Source organism: Python bivittatus, unplaced genomic scaffold, assembly GCF_059951505.1.
Source record: "Python bivittatus isolate LINGU-HERP-01145 unplaced genomic scaffold, Pbiv_v1 ctg000020_np1212, whole genome shotgun sequence".
NCBI classification, from domain to species: domain Eukaryota; kingdom Metazoa; phylum Chordata; class Lepidosauria; order Squamata; family Pythonidae; genus Python; species Python bivittatus.
This window is the reverse complement of record NW_028277030.1, coordinates 1992502-2015724: the sequence shown is the minus strand read 5'-3', so window position 1 is coordinate 2015724 and position 23223 is coordinate 1992502. Positions and strand designations below refer to the sequence as shown.

At 36.6% G+C, this 23223-nt stretch overlaps 1 protein-coding gene across 1 annotated transcript in view; it reads left to right on the top strand.

Annotated features, from left to right (window-relative positions):
- MCM3AP (minichromosome maintenance complex component 3 associated protein) overlaps nucleotides 1–23223 on the top strand; it is a 63816-nt gene that overhangs the window by 18365 nt on the left and 22228 nt on the right. The window contains exons 10-22 of the mRNA XM_007432156.4: nucleotides 235–397; nucleotides 2145–2305; nucleotides 5312–5553; nucleotides 7346–7518; nucleotides 8340–8440; nucleotides 11585–11716; nucleotides 12591–12704; nucleotides 13684–13836; nucleotides 15485–15682; nucleotides 17694–17762; nucleotides 18496–18630; nucleotides 20882–21035; nucleotides 22761–23019. Of these exons, the coding sequence (XP_007432218.1) occupies nucleotides 235–397; nucleotides 2145–2305; nucleotides 5312–5553; nucleotides 7346–7518; nucleotides 8340–8440; nucleotides 11585–11716; nucleotides 12591–12704; nucleotides 13684–13836; nucleotides 15485–15682; nucleotides 17694–17762; nucleotides 18496–18630; nucleotides 20882–21035; nucleotides 22761–23019 (2054 nt within the window). The remainder of the gene's footprint in view (nucleotides 1–234; nucleotides 398–2144; nucleotides 2306–5311; nucleotides 5554–7345; nucleotides 7519–8339; nucleotides 8441–11584; nucleotides 11717–12590; nucleotides 12705–13683; nucleotides 13837–15484; nucleotides 15683–17693; nucleotides 17763–18495; nucleotides 18631–20881; nucleotides 21036–22760; nucleotides 23020–23223) is intronic.

Sequence of the window (23223 nt, the reverse complement as noted above, 5' to 3'; positions counted from 1 at the left end):
ATAGCTATCCCCCTGTGATTAATAACATGTAGATTTTAAAATAAATTATTTAATTAAAATGTAGATACTGAAACACTTCAAATGCATTGTGGCAGTTTTAAATTTAAATGTATAATTCTGTATGAATTTCAAGCTCAAGTACCCCTGTTTCTTGAAGCTTCTTTTAATGCACATATTCTATGCAGATTGCTTCCATTGTGAATAAAAAAGCAAGTGAGTTCTTTATTTCAACAGAGAAGTGCAACAGTTTCGTCCATCTGTCCGAAACTCCCCTGAAGTTAGATTTGCAGTTCAAGCTTTTGCTGCATTGAACAGCAATAATTTTGTCAGATTTTTCAAACTTGTGCAGACAGCATCTTACCTGAATGCATGCTTGCTTCATTGCTATTTCAATCAGGTAAGAAGTAACAGTCTTTTTTATGTTTATAATATTATATAATACTAAGTTTCTTTATATTATATTACATTGCATGACAGACAACAACTTCTGTATTACTGTATTGGGCTATTTAAATTTTCCATGCATCCTGATGGATAATCATTTTGCCATTTGCAAAACAGATTAAATCCTGACAATCCTAATATGATAATGATTTCCCACTTAGTTTTTTAAGCATGTGAAGTTTATCAGAGACCTTCTCAAGCAGGGCAATATTTCCATTGGTGGACAGTGATTGACTTTGTTTTTAAAAATAGCCTTCTCCATAGATGCTAGTTTTATAACACCAGATACTTTTCCATGATTGGTGTTCTCCAAGGACATGGTCAGTACAACAGTAGAGAACAACATAATTTTATTGAGTCAGGACTGAGCGATTCTTTAACACATCACATCAAGAAACTTACATCCATTACAAGCGGTGAGGACATGAATACTTTTCAATGTACAGTGGTACCTCGAGTTACGAACGCCCCTCCTTACGAATTTTTCGAGATACAATCAGCTCCGGCCCTAAAAATTTACCTCGACTTGCGAACTCCGCCTCAAGTTACGAACCAGATCCGCGGCCATTTTCCCTGCTGCCTCGCGGTCGCGGCTTCCTGTGGGCGAGATCGCGGTAGCAAGGAGACGTTTGGTGAGGCTTGTGGTGTGTTTTGTGGTGTGTTTTTGGTGTGCTTGTCAGCATGGCTCCAAAGAGCAGGAAAAAACAACTGACTTTAGACAGGTTTTTCCTCAGAACTGAGCCTGCAGCTAAGAGGCAAAGAAGAGAGGAAACCCCTGAAGGAGATCTCCCCGATGTCCCTTTGGAGGGGGACTCTCCCTCCAAACAATAACTGCCTCCCCACCCCATTCTCCCTCTTCATACTGTGCTGTACTGTACTTTTTTCATGTTTTTGTGGTTTAAAAATAAAATGCATATGTTTCAGAACTGTTTAGCCGTATATACATTGAACCTTATGGGGGACATTTACCTCGGGTTGCGACCAAATTCGGAGGGCGGATTAACCGTATTTACATTGAACCTTATGGGGAAATTTGCCTCGTGGTGCGACCAAATTCGGAGGGCGGAACGGATTAACTGTATTTACATCGAACCTTATGGGAAAATTTACCTCGAGTTGCGACCAATTCGAGTTGCAACCAGAGTCACGGAACGGATTAAGTTCGTAACTTGAGGTACCACTGTATTCTCAAGCCACCAGTATTCAAAACATTGCAGAGATACCATAGACCCAGTAATATAGAATTCTTTACCTTTGGCATAAACTATAAGACCCTAAAGTAATTTTCCAAGTTCCAAGAATGTAAACGGAGTAGGTATACTGATGTAAGCTTTGCTTCCCAGGACTGACTTATACCTTCTCAACAACTTTTTTTTTAAGCAAAAATCTTCATAAGTTCAGATGAAAGTTGTCATTGGTAATTTTCCAAACATATTTCTGGCCAAGGAAACCTTTATTGTTAGAAATTATTTTCCTGATATTGGTACAACTTTTAATTTTCTCCCAAAAGTCCATGCTTTCTGACCTAATGGCCAGTACATCTTCCAAATCCAATGTAGCTGTGCATGAAACACTCAACTCCAAAAGAAAAAAAAGTATATTGATACTTGGCAGAGACCATAACATGGCTGTAATGTTACAATAATGTAATGTAAGATAATAGTAAATATGTTAATAATATCTCTTAAAATATTTTTCAGATTCGTAGAGATGCTCTAAAATGTCTCAATTTTGCTTATACTGTAAACTATCAGAGATCCACCATCTTTCCACTGGATAATATAGTTCGCATGTTGCTGTTTAGAGATCTTGAAGAAGCGACTGATTTCATAAGTTATTATGGCCTGAGTGTGTCTGATGGGTAAGTGCTTGATCTTGCATAACCACAAGAAGACGAATAAAACAGATTATAATAAAAATGTTGAAATCATTGTCTCCCTCAAGAAGATAATATTCTGGAATTAATAAGTGTTGTCACTTCACTCCACTACCTGCCTTACAAAAAGAAGAAAAAGAATACATAAGTAGTTTAATAAAAAAGTGAAAAAAATACAATATAGTACTGTGCAAACGTTTTAGGCAGGTGTGAAAAAATGCTGTAAAGTAAGAATGCTTTCAAAAATATATATTGTAATTGTTTATGTTTATCAATTTACAAAGTGCAAAGTAAGCGAACAGAAGAGAAATCCAAATCAAATCAATATTTGGTGTGACCACCCTTTGCCTTCAAAACAGTTGGTCCAAAGTCAGTATCCCTGCTTCCATCCAATTTTTCCATATCACCATCATTTTCCCAATTTTTAAAGTTGGGTTTCCCCATAAAGTCAATTTGGAATGGGAAAAGGGGGCACATCTTTTTTTATTAGACATTATGTTCCATAGCTTTCTGACAAAATTGTTTCCAGAGATATTAGAATTTTAGTATATTTAGTATAAATAGTATATTTAACCTTATGATTGTGAATGCTTGCTCCAATATAATATGAAAATATATGAATCAAATAATACATTTCTGGTTGTCCATTTTATTTTTTAAATAGTAATTTTATTAAAAATTAGAATTACAATGATAAACTAATACAAACTAAGAAAAAGAAAAGAATCAAAGGAAAACAGAGAAGGTGCAGAAAATAAAAAGAAAATAGAAAAAAATAGAAAAGAAAAAAATAATATAGTAAAGGGAAAAAAAAAAGAAATATATAAGGACTCTCCCCTTAATCACAACCTATAAACAATTTTAATAACTTATCACATTCTCTTAAAATACAAGAAATATCTCTTCTTCCCATATCCCATCTTTTACCTATAAACAGATCCTTAAAACCTTGTCATTTCAGTCCTGATCAGCAAAAGTCCATTAAGGGTTACCAGAGATAACATCTATTTTAACCTTGATCAAATAAACCAACTTTATATTCCATCTGGATCTTTAGTTCCTTCAAATAATGCCCTAGAACTTGATTTGTTTTTTGGTTTTTTTTGTCCTTCTCACAAAATTCTTCAGAGCTTTCATAAGCCTCTTTTGTAAATCCAATATAGGAAAATTATCCAGGTCACTCTCTTGGTTTGTTATTTTTATATCCCTTTTAATTAAGTTTCTTTTGTATGTCCAGTGTAGCATCTTTTTCCATATCATTCTTGTAGCCTGTCATTTTTAAATCCACTTTCAGATCAATTTCAGTCTTGTTGGTAAAACTTGTTCCTCTCCCATAACATCTTTTAAACACAGTCTATCTATAGAGGCGGACACTCTTAATTAATTTCTGGGTCCATTGTTTTACAATATCCTTCAATATGTCCAGTATTAAAATAGTTTGCTCTATTCTATATTAGAAAGTCAAATTTAAGTGTTTTTCTCCTTTAATTGTAATCTTTAGTTCCTTCTAGTTCCTTCTATTGTCCAACCTTCAAAGTCCCATCCTATCATTTTTTTTAATGAATTCAAAACAAAAGCATTTTCCCATGAGAAGGATTCTTATAATTAATTCCAAAATCTTATTTCAAATCCATCTGGACCCTTAGTCCATTTGTAACTTTCCAAAATCAAAGTTGTAGTCACCCTTTTATTGTTTATTCAAAAAACATTTGTTTTAAGTTCTTAAACTTGTATTTAAAACTTCTTTCGCTAAGGATTGAGGGAAACTCACCCAGTGTTTTCAGACTTGTCAATCCAGAGGTTCCTAATAGCTGAAAAGCAGTTAACAAGCAATTTCCAAAAGTGATTATAAAAGAACCCAATGTCTTTTTAAAGACACTGACTGTGGTTTAAGCAAGATGATTATTCCCTCATCTCCCAGAGCTCTAAACCCGCCAGAGATCTCTGTCTTGTGGTCTCCTCATGAGGTTTACTCACCGGCTCTTCATTCCACCATGGTTGTCATCTCCGTTTTTAATGGAGCTGTCTTTGGATCACCATTTCTTCCCTGAAAGTCTCTGGCTATCCAGTTTCAACCTACAGGTTCCATGGTATAATTTCCATGGTATATAACACTTTGTCTATCCTAGAAGTCATCCAAAAAAACTGAATATCTAGGCTTCCCAGAGTGACTCATTACTGGCATATCTATGGATGGAACAAATATGATTGGAGTAGACTGTCAGATGACATTTATATACCTTCTAATGCTTTAGTATTCAAAACATTGGTTAACCAGGGACTTAAGAAAGGATGGTTGAATATGATAAAGGAAATTTGTATATAATTTCCAAAGACTGATTCAAATTATTGTTGCAGGTACTATATAGCATCTGACATAAAAACTTGCTCTAGTATAATTTTAAAGTTAGATTGGCCACATGTCCCTCCTCTTGTGTAATAAAATATCAATATTGTTCTTTCTGTTACCATTTTAACATCTGCCTGAGCACACCATGACTGAATATTCCAAGTGTTCAAACTGTTTAAGTTGGTCTTTGACAGATCATTGGACAGTACAATAGTAGAAATGTTGTGATAAGTCTAATTATCTGTCACAATCTGCACATTGTGCCATGCCCTCTGGCCCTAGGTTTTTATTGGAAAGTACTTAAAGGCATTTGCCATGGACATTCTGTTAAACTGGTCCAAAATAACTCTACAAAGCCAAAGAGCTCCATTTTTTATTGTTCATGTACATAATTTCTCCTAATGTAGTATATTTAATACACTGCATTCAGACAGGGCAATGATTTGTGTCATGGCTTTTGTGTTTTTTCTTTAAGAAGTTTACTTAATGTTAAATCATTGCCTCAAATAATGTCAAATCAAAAGGAGAGATAAACTAAGACACTGCTGTTTATCATAGTTGTGTTTTTAAAACAAATTTGTGAAATACTTCATTATAATATTGAAATCAGCTAATACATGTTCTATATTTCATTGTCACAGTTCTGTGGAGTTGAATCGGTCTGCCTTTTTGGAGCCAGAAAGCTTGCCCAAGCCAAAGAAATCACTGTTTGTTGGGCAGAAGCTCACCCTGTCTGTTGGAGAAATTGTCAATGGGGGGCCTCTACAGCCCATGACTCGTCATGTACCCGTGTGCAGTTTTAATGCTCAGAACAAATACATAGGAGATAATGCAGTAATAGATTCAGCCAGCAATCTTCAGAAAGTCAGTGTTGATATGACAGGTAAGAGGCTACAGTCACAAAATGGCAACAGGAAATATGATTGCTTCCTAGATCCTATTGTAAACCACACATTGGCTACCATAGTTTTGCCATCTATTTACTATAGATATTTTAGTACCGTGAAACTTAAAAAATAAATACAACAGTCTTGTTATAGTGGACATAGCAATAATTTATCTTCATTCAAACAATATATAAAGGTGATGTTACTGAACAAAAAAATGATGAAAAAATGACTTTGCAGTCATTTATTCAACAAAAAATTAACAGATATGCTATTTCCTTCTGTTGAAAAAGTATGTACACCCTTGACTCTCAACACCTGGTATTGCCCCCTTTGGCAGAAACAACCTCAAATAGCCATTTTTGTTTATCAGTCTCTGATATTGACTGGGAGGAATTTTTTCTCATTCCTCCATGCAGAATTTTTTCAACTATGCAATGTTTGAGGGGTTTCTTGTTTGCCCAGCCCATTTCAAATCACCCCAGAACATTTCAAAGGGATTTAGATCTGGGCTTTGACTTATCCATTCCAGAGTCCTCCATATTTTTTTTTCAGCCGTTCCTTGGTGGATTTACTGGAACGTTGAGGGTCATTGTCATGTTGCAAGGTCCACTTCTGGTTGAGCTTCAGTCTTCTGACAGATGGACTCACATTATCCTCAAGCACTCTCTGGTACAATGAAGAATTCATAGTGGATTCTATTGCCCAAGCCCTGATGCAGCAAAGTAGCCCCAAATCATAACATTTCCACCACCATGGTATCAGGTGAAATGCTGTCTTTGGTTTTCACCAAACATGTTTTCTGGTACTGTGGCCAAATACTGTAATTCTGTCTTTGCCTCATCTGTCCAGAGCATATTGTTCCCAAAGTCCTGGTTTTTGCCTAGGTGTTCATGAACTGGCTGGGGCAGCCTGTCTTGGGCAAGCTGGCAATTTTGAAGTCTCAACTTGTAGATAATCTTCTGGACAGTGGAATGGTTGATAACCAGTTGTTTTGCAATCTTTTAAAATCCCTTCCCAGAGTCATAGGCATCTATAACCTTCTTTCCAAAGGCTTCAGAGAGCTAGGCATAGTGATATCACTCATGTCAACAACAAAGAGCACATCAAACCAAATGTCTGAGGTTTCAATAAGACAGGTTCCTCCCAGATCCTCTCTAACGATGTTCTAATCATTTGCACCTGATCTGGTGCACCAGATTCTAATTGTAGGTAATTGAGGTAGTGATCAATGTAGGGGGGTACTTACTTTTTCCACATGCAAAATTTGTATTTTTGTTTATTTCAAATACACAATGGACTACAAAATGTAAATGGTGCGTGACATTTGTTACATTATATCCCCTTTATCAGTATTGCTGAAATAAAGATCAAATATCTGTATTTTGAAATATGCTGAAAAAGTCATCATGGGGTGTAGTTACTTTATCACATGACTGTATCTTTGATTTAAATTGTTAAACGTAAGTGCTTAATGTGAAAATAATTCATACCAAATCTGATTACTAATTCATCTGGCTGGGTATTCTCCATTGTAATAGACAGTGTCTCTTTGACATCTTGGGCAGAAGTGGTTCCCAGCTCAGCTTCCTGAGATCATTCCCCTAAAACCTCTGAAAATAAAGAGAATGGGTTTGAACCTTGCATTTAATCATACCTTGTACTCCTGTTTTCAGAAACCATCCTGGAAAAGTTTGCCGTGCCTTGAAAAAATATTTTTAAATGTTATGAAAATACTGTCTCTCATTCTTAATAGCTTTATATTTTACCTCCTGGTTTTGCCTACAGAACCAAGAATGGGAGAGGAAACTGTGAACGAGAAAGCACTTCAATCCGAATCTTCGTTTTTACTTCCACCATTCTCACCTGCACTGGTGCCTTCCTCTACAGAGTCCATCTTCCAGCCCATTTCACAACCATTGTCTCCCACACCAAAGCATCAGCCTGAATACAATGATATGGTGAGAAGCTTCTCTTAAGTTACAGCATCTTTTTTCAGAAAACAATTTTATATCTCTGTTTTTATTTTAACATAAGAATTCTTGATACAAGAAGCATAGTTAGAAAACTTTAAAGGTGGAATGTGGTATAATAATAATAGTAGCTATTGAGAAAATGACCTTTTTGCCCTTAAAGCTGAGCATACAATCCCTCAGTATGCAGAGTTTCTCCTGGCACTCTGCTTTCTTCCTTCTGTGGAACTTCTCCACTATCCCTTCCTGTTCCTATTCTTCCCAATGGTTAAGCCTGAGGAAAGCTGCTGCGTTTAGCTGAAACGTTTCATATGACTTGATTCTGATCCTTGCCTTTCCTGGGTTTGATAGGGATAACAAATGGAAGGATGACTCCAGCATACCAGACCAGAAGAAGTTTTCACTATAGAATAACTGGAAGGCAAAGCAGCCTCCCTGACCTTGGAAAATGTGTTTCCATAAGTAGAAGCCTGCATTCTGTTTCAACCCTCTTTTCAATTCCTTTTCACTTCCCCTTTCTTTAATTCATAAAGTTTCACTATAGTTTTTCCTATAGAAATTGGCAGCCTTTTTAGCTGCCTTTACACTCTAATTTGAATGTTGATACTTAGAGACTGAGTAGTGTTCTCCTATTGTGTTGTAATATCTTGGATTCCCTTAAATTCTCTATTTTATCAAATGTTTGAGCTTTAATATTGTGCTATCATGTACTGTACCATTTTGTTTGTCCTGCTTTTACAAATATTACAAAGAATGTGGAAAAGATTAGTGTGGAAGGCTAATTCTTAGTCCTTGCTTCTTAATTTCAGGACATTTTAGAGGTAGCTGAAGACCTTACATATGAGGTACTAGAAGAAGAATGCAAAGAAATCAGCAGTGCTGGAGCAGCCTATATACAAACAGCGATATGGTATAGATATTATTGGCTCACTTCTTTTTAATGATATTTTGGAAGCAGGTGTTGGTGTTCGCTCATTTGTCATTGTAGATATATCCCGAAGATTATAATAACTTAGTGCAACTTTCTCTAATGTGGGCATGCTCCAGATGTGTGCATTATAACTCCCAAAATGCTGTAACTAGCATGGCTTTTACTAAGAACTCTAGGAGCTGAACATGCTCAGGTTGGGGAAGATTCAGCTAAGGCATTGATGAAGGGAGGTTATCAGACTGGATAACTTTTCTAATTTAGCTCTATATTTAGAGAAAACATGAGGAATGCCACTGATGTCTTACCTTTATCTTTATATATGTTGATATTGCTGTCTGGTGCAGATTAGTGCACTTGTTCTGGTTATGAAATTTAAACTATTACTTGGAGTATCTGCAAATGCTAGTTTGAACATCCAGGTAAATTTGAGTTTCAACTTTTACAGATAATTCATACCAGTACTCTCCTTTATTAGAGGAGTAACAGTTTCTCCTTTATTAGAGAAGAGTCTAGAGCTGGAAGAAAAAAATAATATCTTTCAGCTGGAATCTTTTTTGTTACTCTTCAGCCCTTTTGGCATTAAAACTAACATCTGTTTTCTTTCTTCACAGCACTTTTTCCTCTCATTTCTTCCTCTGCCAAATCCTCTTGGTTAGATGTGCATGGGAGACTTTTTTTAAAATCTTGATAGGATGGGCGTTAGAATTTCAAGAAGGCCTCCTTGTTCACCCATTCCTCAGATATTTTGACTTCTTTCAATAGAGTTTCTATATCAGTCGTAAGGTTTTTGCAGCTTTAGCACAACTCTTCCCATATTTGTCTGACAGAAGGTCCAAGGAAAGGATATTAGAGCTGTAATTTTATGGTTTTATGGGTTTTATGAAGTCATGATTTTATTGTCCTTGTGAGCCATCCAGAGTTGTGCTTTAAGATCGGCAGCCATGCAAATCTTTTAAATAAATAAATAATTTTCTTTGGTATCAATAAAACCATCTATAGGAATGTGTAATTTTTTTCCCTACATAAAAAACCCTTTTTATGTAGGATGTCACCTTTCCTGACATTCCCCTATTGTCTTCAAGCCTCTGGAGAGTGACATTTGAAATTTTTCCTTTTTTTCCCAGATGGCATAGAGGAGATGAAGTAAACGTTTAGGTTGTCCATTGATTCCAGTATGTGGCAAGAGATTCTTGAAGGAAACTAGAACTTGGGGGACAATAAAGGAGGGAGGGAGTTTCTTCTAGTCCCTCTGGTCTACCAGACATAGTCAGTGGTTAGAGATGGTAGGAATTATCCAGCAGCATCATAGGTTCCCCATTCTTGCTCTGGTCCTTGCTTTGTTCCCACTGCTCCCTCCTGGACACTTGCTGTCTCTTCTCAGCCTGTTGAGTTAATGCTGCTGTTTTCTCTGGAAAGATGTCTTCCTCAAATATATTGCACCTCCCTCCTCTCTCTCAACTGGGAAAGGACATGGAATGATGAATATGTCTGCAGATATCATTCAGACTCACAGAGAGGAAGTGATACTAATAGGCAATATCCTTCCCCTTGTTTTTCCTATTTCTTTACACAAAGAAATTAACTGTGGAAATTATAAGAGACAGCTATGCCATATAGGACTTTAAATTTGAAATTACAGGAGACATTAAAGGCCATTATAAAGTATTGCAGAAGACCAAGATTTGGGGTGTATGAAATTTTATTTTCTTTGACTACCCAGTTTCATTCCTTAGCAAATCTTTGAAATTTGCAATTTTCGTCCAATTCTTGGCATGTATGAATTGTTTTGGGGCATTCCTTTTCTATCCGTTTTGCCAGGGACCAGGAAAGGAAAATTAAGCTAATTCTGACATTCCTTTATTATAAGCAGGCAGATGGCAAGAAGATGCAGCAATTTTTTGGTTAATAAAAGATAGATTGTAGCTTAAACTCAGTAGTTTATTTATTTGTTTGATTTATATAGCCACCCATCTCAGATATGTGACTCTGGGCGACTTACAATAAAATAGATAAAAAACAAATAAAATACATGATATAAAAATAAAACACATAATAATGCATGGTTTGCACTGTTTCCACTCACACAGCAAAAGGAGTTTGTTATCATATATCAAATATATCATGATAGCTGCTACAGACAAAGGAAATCTGAAGCCTGTTAAGCAGCCCAGCAAGCAAATCAGCAAACAGATAATGAACCTAGTTATACCAAGGCCTATGGAAGCTGTTCAGGAACAGGGGACACCCATTATGCTACAGCCTCTGCAATCTCAGTAGTTCCAGCCTAACTGGAAAAAAACATCATGAGGGAATTAAAGTTAGCCAGTAGTTCTGTGGCCAGTATATACTGGACAGCGTATACTTTAGGCCCACCAAAACAACAGTTCCTCATTCACTATGCTGGGGAATTAGAACATTCATGTAGAACTGTTCTGGCCCAATGTAGAGGTAGAAGTGTAGCTTCATGTCAATTTGTTGATTTATATATTATTTTTAGAACCAAACATCTCACAAAATCTGTAGCTTTTAAAAAGTTGAACTTTGTTCTTTGCAAAATGAAAAGAAGTGAATGAGCAAACAGGAGGGTAGATGAAAGGAAAGTGAGTTTATAGATATTGGAATGGAATGAGGAGAGGCTGAAGAAGCCCAGGAAGGCAGAGAAGATTGAAAAGAATTAGGGAAGGCTGAAGGGATGGCAAGTGGTAGCAGTGAAACATGAGGTGGAGAAGTTAACATTGAGCGAAGCAGAGGTTTTTTAGGATGGGGTGGCAGGTAAGGTTGAGAGGTACAGGGATGAGAGGGCTTTGCCACAGATTTGCGCTGACGCTTAAATGCTGGGTATTTCTACTTACATGAGTAATAGGACTAGGGAATTCTTCTGCTAAACCAACACTACTTAAGTACTTGGGCTATTTGTACTTATCTTTTAATTAACTTTGTATAATATGATTGGATTAAAACTTTGATTTTAATATAGATATGTTAATTTGTACTGTACTCACTGGTTGTACAAGTGAGTAATGAACAACCATCTTGAGGAGCTGGAGAAGTTCTAGAAAATTTAGAAATGTGTAGCTGGTTCTTTCAATTAAGACTTCACAGTGAATTTCATTTCTTCTATAGGATCTCTGACATTACTATAAATGAACTTGTTACAGAAGCGATGTCAGGCATTTTGAGGCAAATTGCATCTGTTGTAATAAATGAAGAAAGGGAAAGATTTGAAGAAGAAAAACGTCAGGCCGAAGAAGAGAAGTAACTTTTCTTTAATATTTGTTCTGACACTGTTTAGAATTTCAGGGTGTATAGATATTACAATATTGCTTTCTCTGAGTCAGTCAGATGTGATAGTAGAGAGATTCATTCAACCCATTATACATACAGAGATACATAAAGAGACTGTTGGGGGAGCCCCTCTGTAGTTAGACTTGCATCTGAATCTTTCACTGTAACTATTGACCATGCACTTTGCTAGTTATTCATTTGGCCAATGTATACACAGCTGCTACAAGTGTATGTCGATAAACATGTAGAGCCCCTTCAGACTCCACTGCCGATGGCTGATGGGCAAGACTAGCCTGTATGATCTCATGGTCTCTCTTAGACATTGCTCCAATGTGTGAGAATGATCTAAGCCACAGTAGCTTATCTCTAGGGCAGTCGATTGCGTGCAGATGATTCTTGGTCGAACTCTTTTCATCTGCAGGGAATGTAGGAGAGCTTCCTGTCTGGAACATTAAAGTACCACTGCCCGTCAGTAACTGAGCCAGATGGATCAGAGCTCTGGCCAATAGAAAGCAGGTTCCCATGTTGCACCACTTTGCAGAGATGATTTTTACTTTTCATATTATTAAATTTCTCTATTTCAGGCTTTTCTATCTTTAAAATTATGTTTCTACTGTGCGTGTATAATCTAACAAATGATAAAGAATGTAAGTAGTGGATGCAAGTTAAGCAGAACATACTTAGTATTACTTGTATTCTACTAATGTTTCTATATGCTATACTTAATACTTTATTTTTAAGGCAGCTTTTTTTTTAATATTGAGAAACTGTGTTACTTAAGGTAAGTGCTTGACATTTGCTTATCATATAATGATTGGATTTCATTTCATCATCTCTTTCTTAGGCAGAAAAGGGAAAAAGAAGAGAGAGTACAAATGTTAAGCAAGTCACTGGGTGCGGAACTGATGGAAGAAGTAGTAAAACAAGAAATACAAGAGATTTCAGTTAAGGAGTTAAAGTAAGTTGCAGACCCATGTTCTTTGCTGATTGTAATGTCTTTATTAGTTTTATTATGATTGTTCCATAAATAATTATGATGCATATTTTCTTGCAATGGATTCCTTGTTATGAAAGATAAAATAAAGAACAGTCTTTCTTTTTAGGATAAATAACATTTTTTTCCATCATTATATACTGCCAATTTTTATCCTGTCATTCTTCTTACCATGGATGTTTCTAATATTCTGGCTCCAGTAATCAAATGTATATATGTTTCCAAGGAAGCTAGTTGCATTTTTATTTCTTTTCTCAGAACTTTGTTGTTTTCTATACATCTTAGGCTATTTTTATGTAAGTGAGCATCTAGTAAAGGAATACTTTTTTCTTCAGGTTAGGGATTTCCCACCTTTCAATAACATCATGATTTAGGCTTTTATATAATAGATAGTTATTACTGTGACCACTTATTTTTTTATAAGAAGAATCTGGCTCAAGATGCCCCAAACCTGATTTCAACAGTTGTTCACAAGGAGGGTAGTGCAGGGAACTGTGGGGAGGAGAAAGAGCTGTTCTCTGTGTGGTTTTCTGCTTACGCAGCCATTGATTATAAACCGGAATATTTTTGGTGGGGCAGGAATAATAGAGAATTTCTTTTCATTTTACAAATTCTCATTTATTTAGTTTAATCTAGATGTAAATGTATTAATTCATCTCATTCAGACTGTTTCTTCAATTATGGAGAGCTAAAGGCATGATATTTTGTATGCAGTGATCAATAATTTCCATTTAAACTATGCTGCAGTTCTTATCAACAAAGTTATTGAATTTATATACCATAACATTTGCTCTTAAAAAGTTCTTGAATTGCTCTTTGAAATGAAATCTTCTTTTAATTTTCTATTGTACAACAGAAAGCCAGAAATGTACTATTTTCTATTAGTGCTATAATCTCCCTTTCTTGAGATTTCTGCTAAATTAAATGAGTTATTGTATCTTAGGTGTGCTGTGGAGAAAGACCAAAAGGCACGCATTGTCCGGTGTTCAAAAGAAATCTGTGCTGAAATGATGGGTGCATTTTTGGAGGATGAAATTTTCCAAAATGCTAAGGAGACCCTGCAAGAACTTCAGTGCTTCTGCAAATACTTACAACGGTAGGTCAACTGTATTAAAGTTGACTTGAGAAGTTTAATTTTACTATATTTATATCACATTCTTCCACCAAGCTTAGGATAGGATGTGTAAAATCTTTTGGTTATTCTTGCAATTTTATCCTATAGGACATAACTACAGTCCAAAACTTGTCTCATAAGTTTTAAATCCTGGGAGTACTTCCCTTGCAAATTCTCATGGGACTATTCTTTATATCTCACATATCTTAATGCCTTTGCCTGGTCTGCTCTGAATTTACAGTGGTACTACTATTGAGTCAGCTACTCTTATATTTGTCTAGTAGGCCCATCCAAGACAAACCTCTAAATGGGATTTGGAGACTAAATCTGAAGATGAAGCTTTATATAAGCCAGGGGTGAGGAATTGTGTGTTGCAGGACTGCATTTTGGGGCCAGTGGCCCTAATCAGCTTAGTCTAGGGTGAAGCTGTAATTCAGCAATATCTGGCAGGCCATAGGCCCCCACTCCTGAAGTAAATAAGTTTACCAGAGCTATCATATGATATCCTATGAGAGCAGATCAGCTGGACAGAAACAGATGACTGCACCAGAGTGTAACAAAGGAGACGAGAGAAGAAAAGCAGGATCACCACCACCTTCTCACAATGGGATGTCCAAAGAACACAACCATTATCTGGTGGTCTTCTTGTTGGAAGGAGAGTTGGAAAAGAAGGCCTTCACATCATGGTTGAGAAAGGAACAGTCTGGGGCTCCTCTTTTTGAATTGTTTTCATTCTACAGTTGTAGTAAGACCAACCAGTCAGTTTTATTACAGCATTAAATGTAGTAATAATATATAAATTATTTATTTATGTAATGTATAATGTATAAATGCAGCTAGTTGTTATAAGATCAATGTAACATTAAGAATGATTACTTTTTTTCTTTCCTTCCCTTTTATTTTTGTCTTGTTTCTTTTTTTTTATTTATTTATTCATTTATTTATTTATTTATTTATTTGTCAATTAGGACACTGATGTTGTATATCAGAAATAGGCTTATGAAACCATAAACTTAACATATCACAGTGTACAGACAAGACCTTTCTGGATTAGCTTTGGGATTATTTAGTTCAGAAAAGTTCTCCAGCAAAAGGCTTGGTTTGTAATTAGCATTTGCCACCAGTCCGTTCTCTGAAGACCTCAGGCATACCCCAAGGATTCTGCAAAAATATGTGATATTTGTGCTAATGGTTGTGAAGTAGTAAGAAATGCCACAAGAAGACAGCTCTTTCTTCCTGTCTGTGTCCACAGCATATACTACCCCACTCCAAAGCTCGCCTGCATATGCAGTCAAGTTTGAGAGAGGGAGAGCTAGGGATTTCTTTAAGGTGGCTAAATTAGGAAGGCAACAAGAGAGACACATAGTGCTTCTTCTCTTTTTTTAAACTACAGTGCAAATGAGCAATTGAGTGAAGGAGTACATATATTGCTATGTTCTACAGAGAGGGCTGTACAGGCTTTTTCCTTCTTTCTTTTCTTCTGACAGAGCAAAAAACATGTGCTTCTCCAGTAGAGCTGGTTATAACCTGGTATCAAGCAGATAGAATACAGTCTAACTGAAAAGATGGCTCTAGCAAGATTGCATTTTGGCAGTCATTTAACAAACCTTGCTTGTACTTTCTCTTGAAGATGGAGGGAAGCTGTTTCAGCCCGAAAGAAATTGAAACGACAGATGAGAGCGTTCCCAGCAGCACCATGTTATGTAGACCCAAAAGATAAATTGAAAGCACTTTCACCCTCTGCAGAGTGCCCAATTGCCAGGGAGCATCTAATTAAAAGAATTGTCAACTTGGGACATGCAGGGAATCTTGGTACCTCCTGCCTGCAGTAAGTACTGTACTGTCTCTTTACATAGAAATGAAAGAATAGCATGTAGCAGCTAGTCTTTTCTCTCCATAATCTTTGATGATGTCGGGATGATGATATGTGCAATATGATGTCATCATGCAAATGATGTAATATCATCTCCCCTCCTGCTCCCCGTGGATGCTTTGTTTGTTATCCTGAAGAATAGGCACATTTTGTCTCCGATCACTTCCCTTGTCCTCCTGTCACACTAGTGGATATAGACTGCAGAGAATTAGGGCCAGTCATTTTCTGATGCATCTACATCAAGCGTTTTGCCTGCTGCTTGTGTAAACACTTTGAGATTCATACCAATAATGGGTCATTTATAGGGGAGCCTGCCTGGGGGGACTCGCTGTTTGAGATGGGAGGAGCAGGATAGTTCTTCTGAGCTCCTGCTTCCACTATCCTTTCCCTGGTGGCAGAATATTTCTCCTTGTTCTTCAATTGCACTTTCTGTAACTTTGCTCTGAGGAGTTTTCAGAGTGACAAATTGTGAGGTGGCTGCCTGAATAGGGAAGTGCTATAACTATTTCCCAGTGCATCTCTCTGAGGCAGTCCTTCTAGGTTAGCTGGCAAGGTGCTAAGCTGCTCTGGGAAGCCACATGTTTTAGGCACAATGCAATAGCTGCTCCTGTTGGATTGGGCAGCGTGGGCAGTTTGCTGCCCATTCTAGTGCACTCTACAAAGCAACAGGGCAGTTTCTTCTAGCTTTTTCTATACATGGGGGGGTCCAAGGAAAATCTAATTATTTCTTGGAGAATACATTTACCCAGACATATTTGTGTTTATTTTTTTCTTACTACTAATGCTTACCTTGTGCACATATATATATCTTCAGTTTTCTTCCGCCAGCATGTAAGACAGTGCAATTAAACAAGCAATTAAGGTCCACAGCTATTACATTTAGATAGAATTCAGGCAAATTATACTGTGTTATAATTTGGATGTATCTAACAATTTGTCTATTGCAACCTTTGAAATAATGCATGTGATGTAATCTTAATTTCTGGACAATGTTATTATTACTTAATTTTTGTGTCCAGGTATTGTAAAGACACTTATACTTGCCTTAAAATATTACTTTGTTGTAAAAAAAAAACTTAATTGCTTAATGGGTGATTGATAGAAGTAGAACTAGATATAGTTGCTCTTGGTATCCCCATTCTTCCTATGGGTGAACCTGGTATGATTGTGGTGAATCTTTGGAGAAATTAGGGAGAAACTGTGGCCCAGCCATGCTGGCTAACAATGGGAGATGCTGGGAGGTGTAGTTCAACAACCTCCAGAGAGCCACAGATTCCTCATCCCTGTGTTTTGTTGATTAATTTAAGTCTCATTTACCTCAAAAGATCTATTCTTAAATAAGATCCAGCTTTCTTTTCTGTTTATTTTATATGTCTAAATTGATATGTAAATGTGGCAAACCAGGCATGAGAGAGAAGTCCTTTAAATAAATTGATTTGCTTTTAGGATAACAACTCTCCAAATAACAGAGAGTTTCTAATGTTTTACATTTGTGTTCAGTCCTGCCATATTTTGAGAAAAAATACCTTAAAAGGCCTGGGTATGGATGGGAGTTGGTGCTCTATGTCAGTGTAAAATAAAAACAAAGTATACTACAGTTGTGTTCTTCTGTCAAAGAGAGCATTACAAGAAGACTCTTTAAACTGATGGATGTTCTTTGCATAACAAATTATGATTAGTTCTAATTTATATCCACATGGGTAATGTTTTGATAACTAGCAGGTATTCTTTCTCAGGTGTATGGGATTTGTTCATGACGTAGACAACAGCATTGTAACAATTTTACAGTTTTACAGCATTGTATCACATCAGAAACTAGGAAGCTATTCTTGGCTTTGGTTGAATGGTAGATGCAGGTCCTTGTGAATTTGACAAATCAAAGGCAGCAGGTGGTGGCTAAGTATGAATGAGAAATGTTTGATGTTTGATATAGCCAAGTGATTGATAATGTGGTATTTATTTCCAGGTTACAGTGGTTACGGAACAAGACCATCCACCAAATGAAAGTACAGCATTTTTATCAGCAATTATTACAGTATGTTGGATTTTAATTAAGCTATGTTAGAACAAAGGGTGCAAACTTTGGGATTACCACCTTCAATCATTCTAGTCTAACTGTAAAGTCATGAGAGATTTAAGAACTAAATGTGTTTTGAGCCAAAATGGAATCCATGCTGGTTTTATGTAAGATACGTTTTGTGATACTTGAACAGAGAAGAGAATGCTAATGTTGCATATATCACCTGAAGTGGATTACTGACAACCAAAATGGACAAGATGCAGGGGAAAAGTTGAAAGCTGACTGCCCTGCCAGAGAACTCTCCAGATTGGTTGCCGTACAATTTACTTTTAAAATGCATTCAGACAACTGCTAATTATGTAAATGGTGTTTCATCTAGTGTATGGCCCCCAACAATACTTTTTTGACAAGGGTTTATAAGAATGGATTTTGTGTGCCTTAAGGCTTTGGAGTACATTTTTAGACAAAATTTCTATCAAGCTGTAAACTAGTATGTTAACCATTATGATTATTAAACCATTAAGGTAATTGTTATAGCATCTATTAAATTAATATGCAGGCTTGTTCTGGAAACAAACTTTTCAAGGGATTTATTTTGGATGTATTGTTCTTCATTATTAAAATAAATAATTTTAAATGGCCTTGGTTTAAAGTAATCCATTCTTTCCTGAAATGCTCTTTAGGAAATATAATCTACAATGAAAAATACTTACTGTTACATATTTTAATACTATGTTGTGTGTCTAAGGGATGCAGCGTGGACTCCACTAGAGCTACCATCATTAATTGCTGAAAACATTCCTATGCAACAAGAAAAGATCTTTTGGAAAGCACTTCTGTTGTTGCCAAGCTATGAGGAGTATCCTGCTGCAGATCCTAGCAGGTACTAGTTGTACTGAAACAGTGCAAGAGAATCAGCAGCTAGTGTGTTGATTGTGCAGCTCTCAATGTTGAATATGATATTGTTCCACTCAAATCTTGCTCGTAATAATATGCTGTTATCTAAAAATGCAAGAAGAGTTTCATCTTGTAGGTGCATTGTTCATAACTTCAGACTTGTAAGACAAGTTTCGTTTTGCTTTTAAAACCTCTTTTCCCATTTCTTTCAACTGCTTACTAATCTCTCACTCATTTGGCCCATTTGCCGCACTCTCCGTTCCTGAAAGTTCTCTGCTACCACCAGAGGGAGGCTGTTTCCTTTGCTGCAGGAAGAAAGCTCACTTGTGCTGTTTTCCCTTGCCCATTGTTTTCCTATTGGGAGGAAAAATCTTAATATTTGGAGGCTAACTCCCCACAATGTCTCCTGTTTTCCAAGCCCATGGATGAGGAACGGGGGGGGGGGATTAAACTGGCTGGCCAGAGAGCTGCTCTGGGGGTGGCTTGCCGTACAATAGGGCTCAAATCCTTCATTTCCTTATTTGACCTTTGAATAAAATACTAGGGACTAGGTTCAAAAAGTATGCAGGGTCAGGACAAAAAGTAAATCATATTTAATTTATATTTGCATTCAGTTAAAATTAAGTTCAATTAAGGTTAATATGATTTCCCTCCCATATATTTAATAATATCCTAATGCTGTCACATTGAACATTATCTTTTGGTGGTAAATTTTGGAGGGGTTCTGGAGACTGTACTCCAGATTGTTGTGCATCCCTGGATTAAACTCTTCTTCAGGTTGCATGCTCCTAGATTAGAGTGGCAGGAGCAGGTTACTTTTGGCTCAAGAGTCTGGAAAGCATTTTCTGAATATGCTTAGATAAAATCTACAGGAATTTTCTAGGACAGAATAATTAAACATGCCTTGGAAAAGTGAACAGTCTTTTGCACGTTTATAGTTTGCAAGTTAGCTCTTGAACACAGTTCCTGCCTTGTAAATACAGAGCAGGGAGGAGGGGATTGTAACTTTGAGGCCGGTCAGTATCACTAGCCAATTTAGACATTTGTCTTTAGATAGCCCAATGGGCTTGTGGGCAGTTGTATGCAAATAAACCTGAACAGCTGCATTAAACGTGGCTTACTATTGCTGCAGATGAAGGTATCCCAGTGAACTTACTTTTGATTCTGGGCCCCTCACTGTGATACTTGTACTTTCTTTGTTCTCTGTAATAAAAGCAGAATGCTTCCTTTCTTGGCTTTTCTCCTTAGCATAAACATTTTTCTCAGACTGGAAAATTAAGACTATGGTACTCAAAGTTTCATCCTTAAACGTTCCATTGCCTCAGTCTCTGTAGAAAAAAAAGTGACTTTCAAAAAAAGTGGTGCTGATAGGCAACCTAGCCATGCAGCTATCATGAGTGCTAGATATGATTGAGTTATTGCAGGTCAAGCACAACAGGGATTTTAATATCATTTTATATAATCTCAAAGACTATATTTCAGGAGAGCCCATTCATATATCCAACAACAATCAGTCAGATAATATATGTATATACTTTGTAACCAAACTTTGCTTCGCACTTGCATATCTTTGTATATCTATAAAGTCAAGTAATGCTAAGCAGTTGCTTAGTTTAGGATTCTTTAAATCCCATTCAACACAGTAAGAGGCTTTTTTCTCTGAGTAAGCATGTATGGAATTGGACTGTGTCTTTTCAGCCAATAAAACTTCAGAAAATGAAGAAATAATTGAGCAAATACACTTATTGCAACTGCAAATATGCTATACAGTTCCACTGTTTAACAATGGATATTGCTAATATAGCCAGAACAACAACTACACACAAGAGGGAAGCTTGGGAAACCCTAAGATTTTGCAAAAATACAAAAAAATCTTTAGGAGGAAATCCCTCTAAATGTGGAATAAGAACCATAAACGGTCCAGGTAAGGCTGAGCATCCCACTGACTGTGGGATGTTTGAAAGTAAGGTAACGCTGATTAGGGTTCACACTGCAACATTTCTGTTGCAGGTTCTATAGATATATTTTTATAAACTAATTGATTTTAATAAGATTGCTTCAAAGTATAATATTAAGACAATATTAAGTAAAGATACCTTCATTATAATTTCATGCCTTTTGATAAATGAATGTTTTGTCCTATGATTAAAGATATTTAACATTTTAATTGAACATAGTGCTAGGAATCAAATATGTGATGCAGTTCTGAAAGTACGTTTTTCTCTTTCTGGTTATAGAATTCTAATGGAATGGTTGAAAGCTAAATTTCAAATCAACAGAAATGAAAAGGAAACTGCAACTGAGGCAAATTACAGAATTCAGACACTTGCACTGCATACATCTCTCCAGGCACAAGAAGATCAAGAAACTTGTGTTAGTGTGTGCATAAAGGTCTGTTCAAATAATAATTTTCTTATGCCACTATCTTGACAGATACTGTAAAACATACTACTGTTCTGCTTTGGGCAAGGACGGTGCCCTTCTATATTCAAGGTAGCTACAGTAATTCAAAGGATGAGGGTAGGACAGATAGGACCATAGATAAAGAAGTGAAATCCATAATCAAAGTACAGGGTCTTGAACAAAGCCTGAGGATTAATTGTTACTTCTACTTCAGCTGTGCCAGAGTGAAAGGGGTTCAGAAACAGAAGCATGAGAACTTAGATAAGTCTGGGTTAGTAGTTAAGGACTAGGAAGACTCAGGTTTAAGTCCACCTACAGCCATGGAAGCTCACTGAGAGATTTTGAGCCACTTCAAGACTGGTGGGTTTAAATCTTACTAATAAATAAGAGACTACAAGACAGTGAGCTTGCACCTGGCTTTATTTTAGCAACTACCATCTGAATGTTTCAAAAGTTTCTGTTTGAACGTTTTAAAAACCTGAATCCTCAGACCTGTAATGTTTTTTAGGAGTTTTTTGCTTACAAAACTTTACTGCAGACTCTTAAGAATGTTTACTCTTTTGGGTTTTAAGGTGGACACTTCTTTGCTGGATAACTATCTGTATGCTCTGCCATCTACCCCCTTTAGGGCTAAAAGATGGCTTCCTTTTTTATGGATATGGTCATAAAATTAGTCATATGGGATTTACATTATTCACCACACTTTAAGGCATTTCAGTTGCCTAGGAGTTCAGTATGGATTCTGGTTGTATAGTAGTCCTGTTGTTATGGCTGTCTGTGTCTCATGCCCTATTAGGATTTTATTGTTTTTCTCTTTTTGCAAATGATGTTATTCACTCCTTTAAAAAAAATTGAAATGAAAATTCTATACTGGATTCTTGCTCGACTCTTTATAGCAACAACCTTTTATTGAATCATTTTTGAAATACTGTTTAAAAGATCCCATTATTTGTCTACAAACAATTGTATATGTTAAAATTATTCATATAAAAATGGTAGCAGATTGGAAGAAATGTTAGGTGTGGTGCCTTCGTATAGCAGAGCCAGGACATCCTATTGTGGTTATCTCCCACCCGCTCACTTTAAGAGGCAGGGCTTAGAATGCCGCTTCCCCAGTTCCAGTCCTCCTTGCTCCAGGGAGCATGCATGGTTGCAAGTGCTGCTGGCTTTTTTTTGTTTGTTTGTTTGGCGTGGTCAGGCAAAAGTAGAACAGGTTGACCTTTTTTTTCATCATTTCTTATTGTTGTTCTTTTTCTTTTTTCCCTTTCCTTCACTTTGAGTTAGCAATGGTTCCATGGGTTGAAGGATTTCAACTCTGGTGGCAGCGGGGAACCGTTATCTGCAAGGCAGGATTTATACTGTTTAGAAACTCAGTTGTCATCCCTGCCTGCAGAACAGAAATTCCTTCTACAGAAAATTTATATAGTATTTTAAATTACTTTAAAACAGTATTGAACAAATCCAGAAGAATAAATCTATCATGACAATTAGGCAGCTTTCCGAATACTAGTTGGATAGAGGAGACAATACTAGTTGGATAGAGGAGAGGGCTGTTATCCATAGGCTATACTTTCTATCCTTTCCAAAAGTATTTGGGTAGCTATGAAGAATAGTAGATATAAGACCTCAGGCTCAGGGCTGCTGTTAAGTGTTCATGCCTTTAGCCTGCTCTTTCTATATGTGGAAATAAGTTGTTTTCCATTTCCTGTGTAGGTGGTTTATGGAACACTTGGCACCTCCGAACTGGAAAACCCAGAAACTCTGAAAGAACTCCTTGGAACTAGTGGGCTTATTCTTCTGCTGCCTCCTCAAGTGAGAAGTGAGGATCCTGCAGAGGAAGATGTATACTGGCTTTCAGCCTTGCTTCAGCTGAAACGGCTCCTTCAAGTACAACCTTTCCGAACAAAACTACCTCTTGTGGTTCTTGTACCCAGTCTTGGAAATGAGACTGTGAAAAAGGAAGTAGAGGAAGGTATGTAAAGAACTTTGGAATACTTTATTTTATTTATGGTAATATCCAAGATAGAAACAAATTTAATTAGCTTATAAATAGAGTTCAGAATTCTAATAGAAAATCTAGGCTTTTGTCAAAGAAAGCTCTAGCTGGATCTTCTCAGCATAAGTTGTTTTGTAGACGGATGATTTTTTAATGTTGAAGTTGGTGTTTTCCCCTAAA